General features: G+C 39.4%; 1 protein-coding gene across 1 annotated transcript; it reads left to right on the top strand.

Moving 5' to 3' along the window:
* Positions 1-3,672: 3,672 nt before the first annotated feature.
* Positions 3,673-12,828, top strand: sav1 (salvador family WW domain containing protein 1). The gene is made up of 5 exons (XM_053501241.1): positions 3,673-4,170; positions 5,898-6,383; positions 10,256-10,526; positions 10,943-11,098; positions 12,330-12,828. Exons 1-5 carry the CDS (start codon positions 4,074-4,076, stop codon positions 12,541-12,543), a joined length of 1,224 nt encoding a protein of 407 aa, XP_053357216.1. The 5' UTR covers positions 3,673-4,073; the 3' UTR covers positions 12,544-12,828.
* The last annotated feature ends 1,527 nt before the right edge of the window (positions 12,829-14,355 follow it).

The raw sequence follows: 14,355 nt of genomic DNA, 5'->3' as shown, positions 1-14,355 counted from the left end.
GCCTGAGAGGTGAGCGCTACCATCAGTCCTGTGTCATGCCAACAGTAAAGCATCCTGAGACCATTCATGTGTGGGGTTGCTTCTCATCCAATTTTGCCCCAAAACACATCCATGAATAAAGAATGATACCAAAACACCCTCCAACAGCAACTTCTTCCAAAAATCCTACAACAGTTTGGTGAAGAACAATGCACTTTCCAGCATGTTGGAGCATCGTGCCATTAGGCAAAAGTGATAACTAAGTGGCTCGGGGACCAAAACGTTGAAATTTTGGGTCCATGGCCTGGAAACTCCCCAGATCTTAATCCCATTGAGAACTTGTGGTCAATCCTCAAGAGGCGTGTGGACAAACAAAAACCCACTAATTCTGACAAACTCCAAGAAGTGATTATGAAAGAATGGGTTGCTATCAGTCAGGATTTGGCCCAGAAGTTAATTGAGAGCATGCCCAGTCGAATTGCAGAGGTCCTGAAAAAGAAGGGCCAATACTGCAAATACTGACTCTTTGCATAAATGTCATGTAATTGTCGATAAAAGCCTTTGAAACGTATGAAGTGCTTGTAATTATATTTCAGTACATCACAGAAACAACTGAAACAAAGATCTAAAAGCAGTTTAGGAGCAAACTTGGTGAAAACTAATATTTGTGTCATTCTCAAAACGTTTGGCCACGACTGTATATATATATTATAGCCTACACACTTAAGGAAAAGAAAAACTTACAAATTTTATTTATAAGAACACGTGTTATATGTTGAAATATCATAATATAATAGTTATCAATCAATTTTTCTTTCCTTGAAGTGTATATATTTTGGCCGACTGTATGTACGTATATACTGTTTATAATTTAATAATTAATCATTTCTTTTTCATTGGTGGAATTACTCTTACTTCATCTAAACCGACATATATGAACTAGTATCACTGCCTGGTTTTATTAAACGAATCAAGGCTAAACTTCTTTTTTTCCCCCGTGTTTGAAAATCCATTAGGACTGTAGATGCGTCAATTTTCCCACAAATCCTTGCGGAGCGGGCGAAAGGAGACAGGACGCTATGTGCAGGGTTGCCAAATGCGTAAAATGAGCACCTTGTTAAACTACTAGCATATGATCCACTTTTACATTTTTGCTATTTATTGCAGTGTGTTTGGTTGTGTACACTATATATGATTCATTATATCTATTGATACATGCTAAATATAAAGCACGGGGGAATAATCTATATGTAAGTAATAATTTATTATGGACCATGCAGTTATACACAAAGAACTTAAGCAGAAGTGGATTATTTCTGTATAAAAGTTAACCGTTAATAGAGAAAGAATAAGTGAATTTACAGTATGTAAGTGTCACATTCACATTACATCCGGAGTTACCATTCAAGTTGTGCTGTTATATAGAAATGATGACCCTATGACCCTATGAGGACTGGTTTAAACATGTCTTACAAGAGCATCATTATCATAGGCCTGCCTTACTAGTACTACTGTATCTTACTTCTATATTGAACAAAAAAGAAAAAATAGTGCTGTGAGGGAAATCACAGGTTTATATTAATGCACCCATTCTACCATGTTATTGTTTCTGTATTAACTGTTCTTTCACAGACTAATTAATAAACTGGTCTGGAAAAAAGAAGCTAGTCTTTAACAAAAAAAATGTCAATAATCCCACATAATTTCCAAACCCTATCCACCAGTCCCAAGCCCGGATAAAATGGGAGGGTTGCATCAGGCGGGGGATAATAATAACATAATAAGCTGTTTCTTTTATATTAACATTGGCTTCAAGAGTTTTTAAAAGCTTGGAGAGAATGTTTATAGCTGTTATATAATGTTTATAGCTATATATATAGCTATATATATATATATATATATATATATATATATATATATATAGTATATGTTAACATAGCATAGCAGAGTTGTTAGCAGCGTCATCTATGGTGAAACCAGGTCCGTCAGGCCGAAGACCCCGGATCGGACTGCAGAGTTTATGGCAACTGGCAGAAGTAAGGGCTGCCGAAACATTGGAGCAGTGTGAGAAGCGAGAGCAAGTTGACCGCACATGGGGTAATGGTAATCAGAAATCAGGCATCAACAGTATGAATCCATGGACCAAACCTGTCTTGTGTCAACAGTCCAGACTGGTGGACACAAACTTAACCATGTCTCAAACTGCTTTCATGAAAATGACAATGAGCTCAGTGTTTTTTAGTGACCATTCCAGTTACCAGATCTGATTCGAGTAAGAAACCTTTGGGGTATTACAATGGAAGATTTATAGCATGAGAGTGCACCTAATAAACATGAAGGAACTGCATCATGCAATCATCTCAACATAGACCTGATTGTTTCTAACATCTATTGGAATTAGTGCCGTGAGAAACTGAGGCTGTTCTGAGAGCAAAATGAGGCCCTAAACAGTATTAGTGTAATGTTTCTAAAAAGTGTGCAGTTAGTGTATGTACAAGGGGTGTTCCAGTAAACACAGGATTTTTTATTGTGCAGAATAACAACATAGTTATAAGAATAAAGCTACTATTAGTCCCCTATTTAATTCCTTGGTATTTTAATGCACTATCACAGCGTTTCGCTTATGCTTGGACCCCATCAACATAGAAAGGTTTCTTGCTTGACGTCATCCTACTGTTTGTCTGAAACACATGCCTCCCGGAAGAACCTTTAATGTCTTGATTATGTGAAAATCATTTGGTGTAAGGTCAGAAATATATGGGGGATGTATCAATAACTCCCAGCTGAGTTCCTGTAATGTGTACATGTTCCTGTGTGTACAATTCCCCACGGACAGATGCATCTTTTCTGTAAGTTGGTAACAATTTATCTGTTATCTGGCGTTCCAGTGCCTGAATTTTCAAAGGACTGCAGTGGGCTCCGAGCCACCTCACTTGGGATCACATGGACGTACAGCCTTCTTTAAAACATTTGCACCAGTTGGACATTTTGTGTGACTAAGAGTCTCATTACCTACTGTGCTTTAAATCTTTTGTAAATGGGGTGCATTTACATTGGCGGGCTGGGGTACCTCAGGGGTTAAGGTGTTGGACTACAGATTGAAAGGTGCCAGCACTAGAAAGTTGCCACTGTTGTTGCCACTAATGAGAAATGTAGATCGCTTTGGATAGGGCATCTGTCAAATATAAGTATCAATCACAAGAGTCGTTCTCATTTAAATTCCCACCATTGAGGGGTCAGGACAACAGACAGTTCGATCCACACAACAACTTGGCACAGGTTATATACTGGATGCCCTTCCTGACACAGCCCTTCTATTTTACCCAGGTATGGGACAGGCACTGCCTGGGTACTTTGGGGTGTGGCAACCGACCAACAGCGGAGCTCGAACCCAGATCCTTGGGCCCCAAACCAACAACTTGGAGCCTTAACCACCTGAGTTGCCACTCCACATCATCGTTATAATGATTGTGTTGTTTAAAACATTACAAATGTAATAATTAATGTATGTAATAAATTGCTGTTGTAGAAGATATAGTAATTAATTAAAAAAATGGCAGTGTGTGCTGTTATTAAAAATTAATCACTTTCAGTAGTTTCTCATAATCACACCATGATTGTTTATCAGAATCACCATTCCTCCAGTGATGTCGTCTACCGAACGGGTTTTTTTTTCAGATCTGGCAACCGGGCTGTATGGGCTGGGTACGGAGCCTATAGTATAACTTTGACCACTCAACTTATTTCACAACTTAGAGTGTTTTATTCGGGTGAAAATTCGATACACTTGTCGCGTCGAGAAACTGAAGTCAGTTCTTTATTAGTTGTGAAAACGTAAGTCGTTGTATCTTAAAAATACTAAAACGGTAAAGTTAGCTAGCAGCCTCGACGTCTGTTTTGTTGTTGTTTGAGCTAACGTTAGCTAGCAGAGGCTGCCGTGGAGTCGAGTGCGGAGTTGATAGTCAGATAACTGCGGCTTACTGCGCTTTAGGAGGAGTTTTACAAACGAAATGAACGCCGTTGGGAAAATACTTTCCGGAAAGCTACCAACTAATTGTTTTTGCCACATTAATGTCTACAACATTCACTGAGCTATGATGCTCCCGAGGAAGAAAAGCAAGAACGAAGCGTCGAAACCAGCCGAGGTCCAGGGGAAGTATGTGAAGAAGGAGACTTCTCCTCTGCTCAGGAGTGAGTCTCAGATTTACACAAAGCTTCCATATGAAAAACTGGGACTTAAATATTTAGCTTTTTTCAAAAGCAAGCTAGACATCTATATCTATATCCTCTTATTATCTTTATATACAGTTTACATTATCTGTTATCCAGCATGTATCAGAGAGGTTACAAAGCTGTAGGTTTATATTGTCTTTCAATACACTTAATTATATTAAAGATATAATATAAATATATATAAAATGTATATCTTAAATATAGGGCTATGTTTAAGATGTATGCTTATTATTATATTTTTAATATTGTTCTTCATAACACTTCTCCAGTGACATCCCCAACGCCAAAGTCAGTTTGCTTCATGTCTAGATTACTGACAGTACAAAGTCAAAAACTGAAGGGATAAGAGCATATTTCCTTCACAGCTGCATTTTCCCCCCTTATTTCTTCTGCACTAAGGGATTTCACTGGCCTGAAATGCTGGACTGGTATTGGATTGATGTTGAAATTTTTTCATCCATTAAACCCAGTTGTTTTATACAGTAAAAGTGATAAAAAAAAGTGGTGTTGACTGATATAAAACAGATTGTTGGGATTGTTGTAATGTGTCCTAAAACTGATTGTGATAGAGAGGTAGGTACTTTATTGATCCTAAAGAAAATTCAAGGACAGGTTTGTAGTTAGTTACACATTGTATATCTTACACATAGTCTGTAGAGACGGGGTTGCCCGTGCAGTGCTAAAAGTTGCCCGTGCAATGCTAAAACTAACAAGATATATATTTAGGAATATATATAAAAAAAAAGCATGTCACCGATAAAATGAATTAAAAAACACAAAAATTAATAATACCAATAAGTGAAATGAAATACAGTGCAACCTTTGATGTGCAATTGTATTTATGACAAAGTGACAACAGTGCAAGTAGTAATATTTGTTCAAAGAACAGCATGAAAGTGACCCTGACTGGGTTTATGCATATTGCCACAAAATGTAATACTGAGAGTAGTGGGCACTCCCTAAAGCTGGAAGATGTGTTTTTGTAATATTTTTTTAACTTGTATAGTTTTGGATTAGATGTGATTTAAATGTTGCATGTGGGCACGAGAGATTATCGGTTAGCACTGTGGACTCACACCTTCAGGGTCGAAGGTTTGACCCGCCTCGGGTCTTTGCATGTTCACCCCGTGCTTGGTGGGTTACCTTCAGGTACTCCAGTTTCCTTCTGTAATCCAAAGATATGCAGGTTAGGTTAATTGGTTTACATTTACATTTACTTTTTTGGCAGACGCTCTTATCTGAACTGGCACCCTGTCCAGGATGTAACCCACCTTTTGCCAGAAATTTCCTTGAATAGTCTACAGGCTTCCTGTGACCCTGTACAGGATAAGCAGTAGAGAAGATAGATGAATTAATTAATGAATGAATGAGTAAATGAAAAAAAAAAGTTGCAGTTCCTGTGTAATTCTCCAGATGGTGCACTCTAAACTATTCGCGTATTGGCTGGTAGCACAGCATCATGTGTGGTAGAAGCGAATTTGTTTGTGAAGAATATCTGCAAAGCATTTCTTATAAAATCTGGATATTATTATTCTATAAGTTGTGAGGCTTATTGAATTGCAATACAAATCAAATGTATTGGTGTTCCTGGTGATTCCCGCCCCTACTAGGATGTCACTTTTTAAATTTAAACAATAGATTGTATTCAGCTAGCAGCTTTCAACCTTCTGCAATTTTTCCCCCAGATCTTATGCCCTCCTTTATCCGTCATGGGCCAACAATCCCACGGCGAGCAGAGGTGCCGTTGTCAGAAGCCCCAGCCGTACCCGGTGCCAGCGTGTACCCACTGAGTCCTTCTGCAGGGACAGACGCAGGTGGACGGAAGAGCTTCTTGCGTAATGCAACACCTCGACCCCAGCACGAGGTTTCTCGTCGGGACAGCCATCGTTTGTCTGCGCCAACATACCTTCCACGTTCGCTCCCTGATCTTCCTCACGACTACGCCTCTTCCACCCCTTCATTCATCAGCGATGGTGGACCTATTGCTGAGAACGGAGATGTGGCCCGTTACTATTATCCCCCTGAGGCGTACTACGATAACCAGCCCAGGCGCACACGCCGACCCGATCACTTCCATGACGACTACAGATATTACGAGCACAGCGAACTCAATTATCCACGAGGTCCTACGCAGCCTCAGACATCCCAGCCTCACAGTCGCCCCCCTGCAGGTAAGAGCAGTTCGTTTACTCAGCCTACCTCTGTCTAATGTAACTGGAAGGAAAGGTTACATGACAGCAGGCTTTTCCATGTTAAGGGACATGACAATATACAGGATACCATCAGTGACAGATTATTTACTAATGCAGGGGTTTATACGTCAGAGGAGAACCTTAAATATACGTTAAAGTCAAAGTCTAAAAAGCTGATGTCTGAGTCAAGCCTTGAGTCATGATATACGTATCCCTGGCCTTATTTATATATCTTTAGATAAGTCTAAGTAAACAGTTTCCTGCTGAGCTAGAGTAACACCGGATAAATCCATATTATGTCACAGCCATTTATGACGAATGGAATGTTGTAAATATTGCTCAGTGGTATGCAGTACTTAAAAATAAAAGGCAAATGTGCGTAGTTGTATCAGATTCAGCAGTCATATGATTAGACTTGCTCAGAATAAATGCTTGGGGCTGTTGGTAATATGACATCAGTGTGGGAGGACCGCGCTAAACAAATCTTTGTCAGCAGTATACACACACGCGCACACATCCATTTTCTCAACATTAACTGATGACCAATCCATTGGAAAACCTTTCCTGGAGATTGGAGATTTTCCTGTGTATGTAATCACCAGGATGCAGTTGGAAATCTTTTGCACTTGTGCTCGGGTGAGCATATAACACTGGTCCACATTACTGTGCAAAGAAAGTGGAGTACAATTTTATAGATTCACATAATTTGTAGCTATGACCATAGTGTATGTGAGGAGAGGTCAGTCTTGGGGCCTTACCGAGCGGACTCGTGTGAAAGCAACTGGCTGGTGTAAGCTTGGTGCGCTCATCTGAGCTAGTGTTTTAACCGAGGTGAGTGCAGTTTGTCTGATTTTGTGTGTGTGTGTGTGTGTGTGTGTGTGTGAGAGAGAGAGAGAGCTTTTAATGTAAGTTTTTGCATTAAGCAATTGTCTCCACCCAGTTAAATAACTGACACATGCCAAAGACATCAGCTATGCTGATATAAATACACACTATACTTTTCCATCGCTCTCTTTCTCTGTCTTAGTCTCCCTCTTCAAGCCCAGGTCAGGTTTTCTCATGAACCACGCTGTTCAGTGTTTCCACACTTCTGTTGTATGTATTTTTAAATACTTTAGTAGTGCTTCATAAACTTTTTTAAAAATTGCCTGTTGGTCATGTATGATTGGTGTCACCTAGGTGCACTTATCTGCTTTTAATAATAATGCCACAGGTAGAGACTAATTAATGTGTTTCCTTATGGTGATATACTGTGGACAGCATTAAACCAAATAAAGGTTTAATGTAGGAATAAAGGAATTCGTCTTCAGCCATATATTCTAATCACTCCATAGTCATATTTTATTAATTATTGTGTTTAAGGGGCTTTTTTCCATTTTTATTCGTAGTAGCTTTGAAACTTGTCCAGTTCTATGCTAATGGGTGTGACATCGCTTTACTAGTTAGCTAGCCAAAGTTAGTCAACGTTATTCAAGGACCATCGACAACTGACAAGAAAACTAAATGGCCAAAAAAAATCTTTTGACACTTTCTCACTTCCTGGCTGTTTACACCCTACAGGGATTGCACAGCTAACTAAGTTAAAATCAGCATGGCTGCATTAGTTCACCTGGTTATTTGACTCCTAAATATTTTGCGTTTCGATGTCAAAGACTTGTAAAGATTTATGTTTGTGATGTACTATAGAATTTTGTGAGTATGGCAAAAACATGCCCTCTGGCACGATCAGGCATTTGTCCTAATGAAACTTTGAGAACATGATTTATTTTACTACATTCTAGAACTAAATATTTTCAAAACAATGAAATAACATACATGGCATTAGGTAATTAAGTGACAACAACAACTGTCACTTGTTATTTTAAGACACAAAGGTCAGCTGTTCTGGAATAGTTCTTGCAAGAACAATATTGTCAAGTGCATTTGCAAAGAACCTTCAAGCACCATGATGAAACCTGCATCTTATGAAGATCATCCCAGGAAAGCAAGATCAACACTTACCTCTGCTCCAGAGAAGTTGTTCATTTAGATTTACCTGCGTTGAACATGACCAATTTATAGCACCTCAGATTAGAGCTGTTATGGAGGTGTTACAGAGCATAAGTAGCAGACACATCACAATATCAACTGTTCAAATGAGATTATTAAATATTTTAGATGCTTTCAGCATTGTTTTACAGTGTAGAAAGCAATACATATCAAGAAAGACCATGGAATTAGAGGATGTGTCCAAACTTATCACTGGTAGTGTATATCTAAGAAAAAGCCAACACATTGACAGAGTGATAAAGCCAGTAATGTTATGTATCCTGTATCAGAAAAGAGCTATAGACTTCTAGAAATTGATTTCTAAAAAGCTCTACTTTTTCTCAAAGGATCACTAAATTAGTCTTGGGGTCATCAAGCTCATCTTGGCGAAGTAGCCCTAATTTTGTCGTGTTTAATTCCTCCTCGTCACTAGGGTGCTCCCACCCACATTAAGGTGATTACTACCAGTCAGTCGGGAGGGCTGAAGACTATCTCGTGTTTCCTTCAAACTACATGACGCAAGCCGACCACGTCTTTTCGAACTGCTTGCTCACACACCGTTGGGGGCGGCGTAACACACTCGGAGGACAGCGCTATTCGCTCCTTCCACTTACGTGAGCTCACAAACGACCCTAATTGGCTGTAAAGCCATGATTAATGTGGGCGCACTAAGTACCTCTCATCCCTCAACAAGAGATTAATCAACATGTAAACCTTATGATGAATTTGATCCCTGGATACACTGTCATAATCCTGTTACACCATCTAACACTTGCTCCAGTTAGATGATGACGAAGTTAATGTAAACTTGTTGTGTAAAGGCAAATCCTGGTAGAAGGTAAATTGGACAGGTTTAGCAATACTGAACTGCCATTTTTTTCATTAAAGCGTTTCAGTTGCGTGTTATCATTCAGAAGCATCATGAAAAGAATGAATATAATTGCAGTGTCTGTGTATTACAGCAAGAAGGAATGTTCTCCTTCTGCAGTAGGAGGAGAGGAGCATGGTTTTCCTCACATTCCATCCCTGCCTAAGACTTGCACACACACACACACACACACACACACACAACACGCGCGCACGCGCAAAAATGCTCATTGACGTGCACGGTCTCACCCAACTGCAGAATTTACCATCATAGAAGGCAAAATCTCTGACAGTGATTGATTGGTGTGTAGCTTTTAGTTCCTTACATTTTTTTGTGTCTTCAGTGAATTGCACTGCCGCACAATAATATCGGTTTGAAAACTTTTGGCACTTCCTTGATTGACTGTAAACTGTAACACACTCCCAGTCTCAAGGCTCTGTTTCCCCCCTTTTTTTCTTTTTCCTTTTTTTTTCTTTTCTTTTTCTTTTGGTCAGAATGATGGGAAAATTCCTACTCAGAAATGGCTTTTACTCCCAGAAGACTTGGATGGACACACACACACACACACACACACACACACACACACACACACACACACACACACACACACACACAGGGAGAGAGACTCCTATCCCTTTGGAGGGTCTATTAAAACAGCTCAAAATCCTATAATCAGCAGCAGATGTTCAATTATTATGCATGTAGCTCTCCTGTATTATCTGCCCTGATAACAATAGCTTAAAGGAAGGGGGGGAAAATGTTCAATCTTGACAGGGAGGTTTGAAACAATGTGCCTTTCTTGTGTTCACAACCAGGTCATTATCCATGACGAGCACAAATGTTGTACTATTATTCTGTCAAAGTATAAATATCAACATAAAACATAATTCTAGATATGTAGCATTCCTGTAATATTAATACTATTGCTGTTTGTATGTGCATGTGTGTTTTGTAGCTATTGGACGCATGCAGGCGAAGTCTCTAGGCAATCTAGCGAGTTTGAGTGGAGAGGAGACTGCCCTCCCACCTGGCTGGACAGTTGATTGGACGATTCGAGGCAGGAAGTACTACATCGACCACAACACAAACACCACTCATTGGAGTCACCCACTGGAAAGGGAGGGGCTTCCACCTGGCTGGGAGAGGGTGGAGTCTGCAGAGTTTGGAGTTTATTATGTTGACCACATCAACAAACGGGCCCAATACAGGCACCCGTGTGCTCCCAGGTAAGTGTGCTTGTTGTGTGTGGGGGTGTTTGTGGATAAATAAAATTCAAATTTTATTTGGTATGTACACTGCAGTGGCGGAGCAAACTGTTCCATTGCAGTCTGGCATCTACTTCGCAGAGCTGTTGTCCTAAAATTTCTGTTAAACAACAATATGGCTAGTGGTTCAAATCATTTTAGGAGGTGGAATGGTTTCACTGAGGTCCACACTCCTGTATTGATGCTACTGGCATTCAGAAATTTCCCCTCAGTGGGCAACAATGCAAAATTGTTTGCATCCTCTATAGATATACATGTTTTTAAGTTTTTTTATTTGAAAATACAGTCTGATTTTATTATAATTTCTGAAACTTTTTTCCCCTCTGTCTCTAACCCTAACCCTGTTTTATTCATTTTTCATCTGGCCTGGCCATCAGTGTTCCACGCTATGATCAGCCTCCACCTCTACCTCTACCAATCACTTACCAGCCCCGTCCCCCAGAGCGGAATCAGCCAGTGCTGGTTCCAGCAAACCCCTACCACACCGCCGAGATCCCAGACTGGCTGCAGGTCTACGCCAGAGCACCTCTTAAGTAAGTTCACATGTATGAGCTGCGTTAATTGGTCTTTTCGGCAGCCTCCTAAAGGCATAAGGGTTTTTTCTCTGTGCTTTTAGGCCTTAGGTCCCATAGGCCATATTGCCTTCTTTTTTTTCTTTGCCACACTGAAACAATAATGTTGGTCAAAAACTGAACTAAGAAATTCTGTATTAAAACTACTTGTTATAAATATTAAATATAAAAAAAAACCCTGATAAAACTTTGCTGTCCATGAACACCAACCTGAAAGTTTAGAAAACAAAAAGTTTAAGAAACCTCACCATGTTACCTAAATAGTTCCCTTTACAGTAGTGTAGGGAAAATGCTGAAAAAGTTGGCAAAGTCTACTTTGTAATTTTTAATATTTATTTTTTATTACTCGCCAGTCTCAGTGTATTGTCACTCTGGATTATTTGTGCCCGGAATCACTCATCACTTTTGTGCATTTACTGTTCAGCTTTTTTAATTTTTCAGGAAATAGTTTATACAGGTTGCTTTAAAATTTATACACATTGACGTATGTTGCAAAGGGATTTTTTGTACAAACCAATAAAAGTTAAAACTGTGCATAAAAAGATAAAATTATGTGTTTTTTTTTTTCCTCCGGTAGAAAATTTGTAGTGCATGATACCAACCTATGGAACTTTGTTGAGCTAATCATTTGTATTTATGTCAAGTTAATTGGCTTAGTGGTTATTACTGTCACCTTGCACCCCCAGGTTCAAGGGTTCAATTTCTGCCTCTGTGTGCTTGGAGTTTTCATGTTCTGCATGTGCTTGATACTTGGTAGGTTTCCTACCACAGTCTAAAGACTGTGGTATTTGCATTCCCAATTTGCCCCTTGTGTGCGTGTGCGTGTGTGTGCGTGCCCTGCGATGGAGGGAGTACTCCGCCTCATACCCTGGGATGGTCTCTCAACCCTGTATACAGGAGAAAACAGTACAGTGAGTGATTTGGAATGTCACTTGTCTTTGCCAGAATCACTGCTCTGTGTTGTGAACTTGGATAATAAAGTGTAGTACGAATTACAAAAGCTTCACACATGCTGGGCTCTAAGTATATATAAGTGCAGTTAAAAAAAATCAAGCTCTGCGTGAATGCTTGCTTTGAAAACGGGCTAAATTTATAACCATCACTGCTCTATTGACTTTACTGCTACCATTTTAGTATACGGTCTTTTTGTAATATCCTCTGTATCATGCTAGTCTTTTATTTCCTGTCTCAGGTATGACCACATTCTGAAGTGGGAGCTGTTCCAGCTGATGGACCTGGACACGTATCAGGGCATGCTGAAGCTGCTGTTCATGAAGGAGCTGGAGCGCATCGTTAAATCGTACGAAGCTTATCGTCAAGCGCTGCTCACCGAACTCGATATGCGCAAGCAACGGCAGCAGTGGTACGCTCAGCAGCCAACCAAAAACTTCCCACACAACATGTGAACAGCAGAAGACACATCCGGAAACACACACACACACACCTTAATACGTACACTACCAACCCTTCATGTGCATCTGCTGCATCGTGTCTTAGCAGTGTCCTGCGGTGTCAAGTGTGGCGACAACACCCCCCACCCCCCTACCTTTTCCCTCTCCAAACACACTCAGACTTGCACTCTGACATATAACTGATGCTCATGGGGTGCTCTCAGACTACATGGGAATAAAAGTGAGAGCTGCACACCTCCGAGCAGTGTTTGTATAGTAAACTTTATTTTATTGCCTGAAGGATTTAGGTGTGTGGCTCAATTAATGGTCGATGAGTTTTCAATCATTTTTAGCCAAAATACTAAAGAAAAATGCCACAGTGACTGTTATCCTCTTTAGATGACACTATAGTGCCTTTTGGAAACATGGTCACTAGTGAACCGTTTTGTTTTTCTCACAGAGCTCTTCCTGTGATTCGATCGTCTGAAGTGTGCTATAATCCCCCCCTCGGCCACTGTAGCACACTCTCTTCTATCTTAAGCCTATGGACAAGAAAACCTTTCTGACTTTCACTGACAACGACAATCCAGCCAGCTCGATATGTAAAAAGTTTGATTTATTATTTTTTTCCCCAAAGAAATATGTCTTTATTTAAAGACTAGATTTTGTCAGCAGAAGCATCACATGTGATGCAGGGTAAGTGTGAGCTCTTTTGGCTCCTAACGTTTTTTGTATGGCTATTTTTTCCATAATGAAATTATATATAAACATATATAAACTAAAAACCTCTCTGTGCTTTGGAGCAACAGTATGTTTAAGTCTTTAATTATTGCGTGTCTGTGTATGAGAGAGGGTGAATGTTGGCATTGCGTGTGCATGATCAGTTTGCAGCATATGTTCTCAATTTTCAGTTTTCATATACACAAGCACTTGCATACATCATATGGCTTGATCTCAGCTTTTAAATTCTGTGTGTGTGTGTGTGTGTGTGTGTGTGGCTGACCACTATCTGACCTCACAACTCTGGTATAAACTCGCAGATCCTGCCAACTCAAGCGTGTCTCTCTCTTGGAGAGTAAGAAAGGGCTTTTACAGAGCATGATTTTCAGTGTAGCGTTTGCACATTTTTAAACATCAGCAACATTTTAAGCTAGAATGCATTTTAAGCTAGAATGCATGCCAAGTTACATTTACAGTGAGTAAAACTTGCGCATAAATACATGCTACTGTACAGAATTGATTTGTCAAAAGAAATCAATTATAGGCACAATTATGACTAGAACTGTGCTGTTACAGCCAAGTGATCAATGATAAAATTTCTTTATTATTATTAAAAAACGTTATTCCTTTTCAACAGCTGTATGCAGTTGTTCCCTTGCTTTCTCTTGATGTTTAAAAGACAAACATTTAACACCTTTAACCTTCAACAGATGAATTATAAAATACCATCATAAGGACCTTCTTGTGCCGCAAACCTTTACCCTTGACGATTATCCACATTTTACAAAATTCCACAATATCAACAACTCTTTTATAAAAGAGTCCCTTAGAATGATAATCCATTAGAATAAGAGTGATGATATAAACATGTGATTATATAGAATGAAACATTGCTGTGGTATAATGAAGTCTATTCTGAGTCTTCCATTTATGGTCATATTGCATACAATAACTAAGCCATTTCTATATAGGCTGAATCAGTATATTTGTACAAGTGTAAAAGTCAAATCTTAACTTTTTTATCAGTCAAACCTTAAGTTATTAGTTTTTTTCTTGCAGTAAAAAATGAGAGAAACTGATCTGACAATATGTGATCAGTTTTTGAAC

This window comes from Clarias gariepinus, chromosome 8 (assembly GCF_024256425.1).
Source record: "Clarias gariepinus isolate MV-2021 ecotype Netherlands chromosome 8, CGAR_prim_01v2, whole genome shotgun sequence".
NCBI classification, from domain to species: domain Eukaryota; kingdom Metazoa; phylum Chordata; class Actinopteri; order Siluriformes; family Clariidae; genus Clarias; species Clarias gariepinus.
This window is presented reverse-complemented; position numbering and strand designations above follow the sequence as displayed.

Bases quoted from the DNA above. Each gene is read 5' to 3' on its own strand.
- sav1 (XM_053501241.1), top strand. From the start codon at position 4,074: ATGATGCTCCCGAGGAAGAAAAGCAAGAACGAAGCGTCGAAACCAGCC. The intron at 6,384-10,255 runs GTAAGAGCAGTT...TGTGTTTTGTAG, and splicing joins TCACAGTCGCCCCCCTGCAG to CTATTGGACGCATGCAGGCG. The intron at 10,527-10,942 runs GTAAGTGTGCTT...CCTGGCCATCAG, and splicing joins AGGCACCCGTGTGCTCCCAG to TGTTCCACGCTATGATCAGC.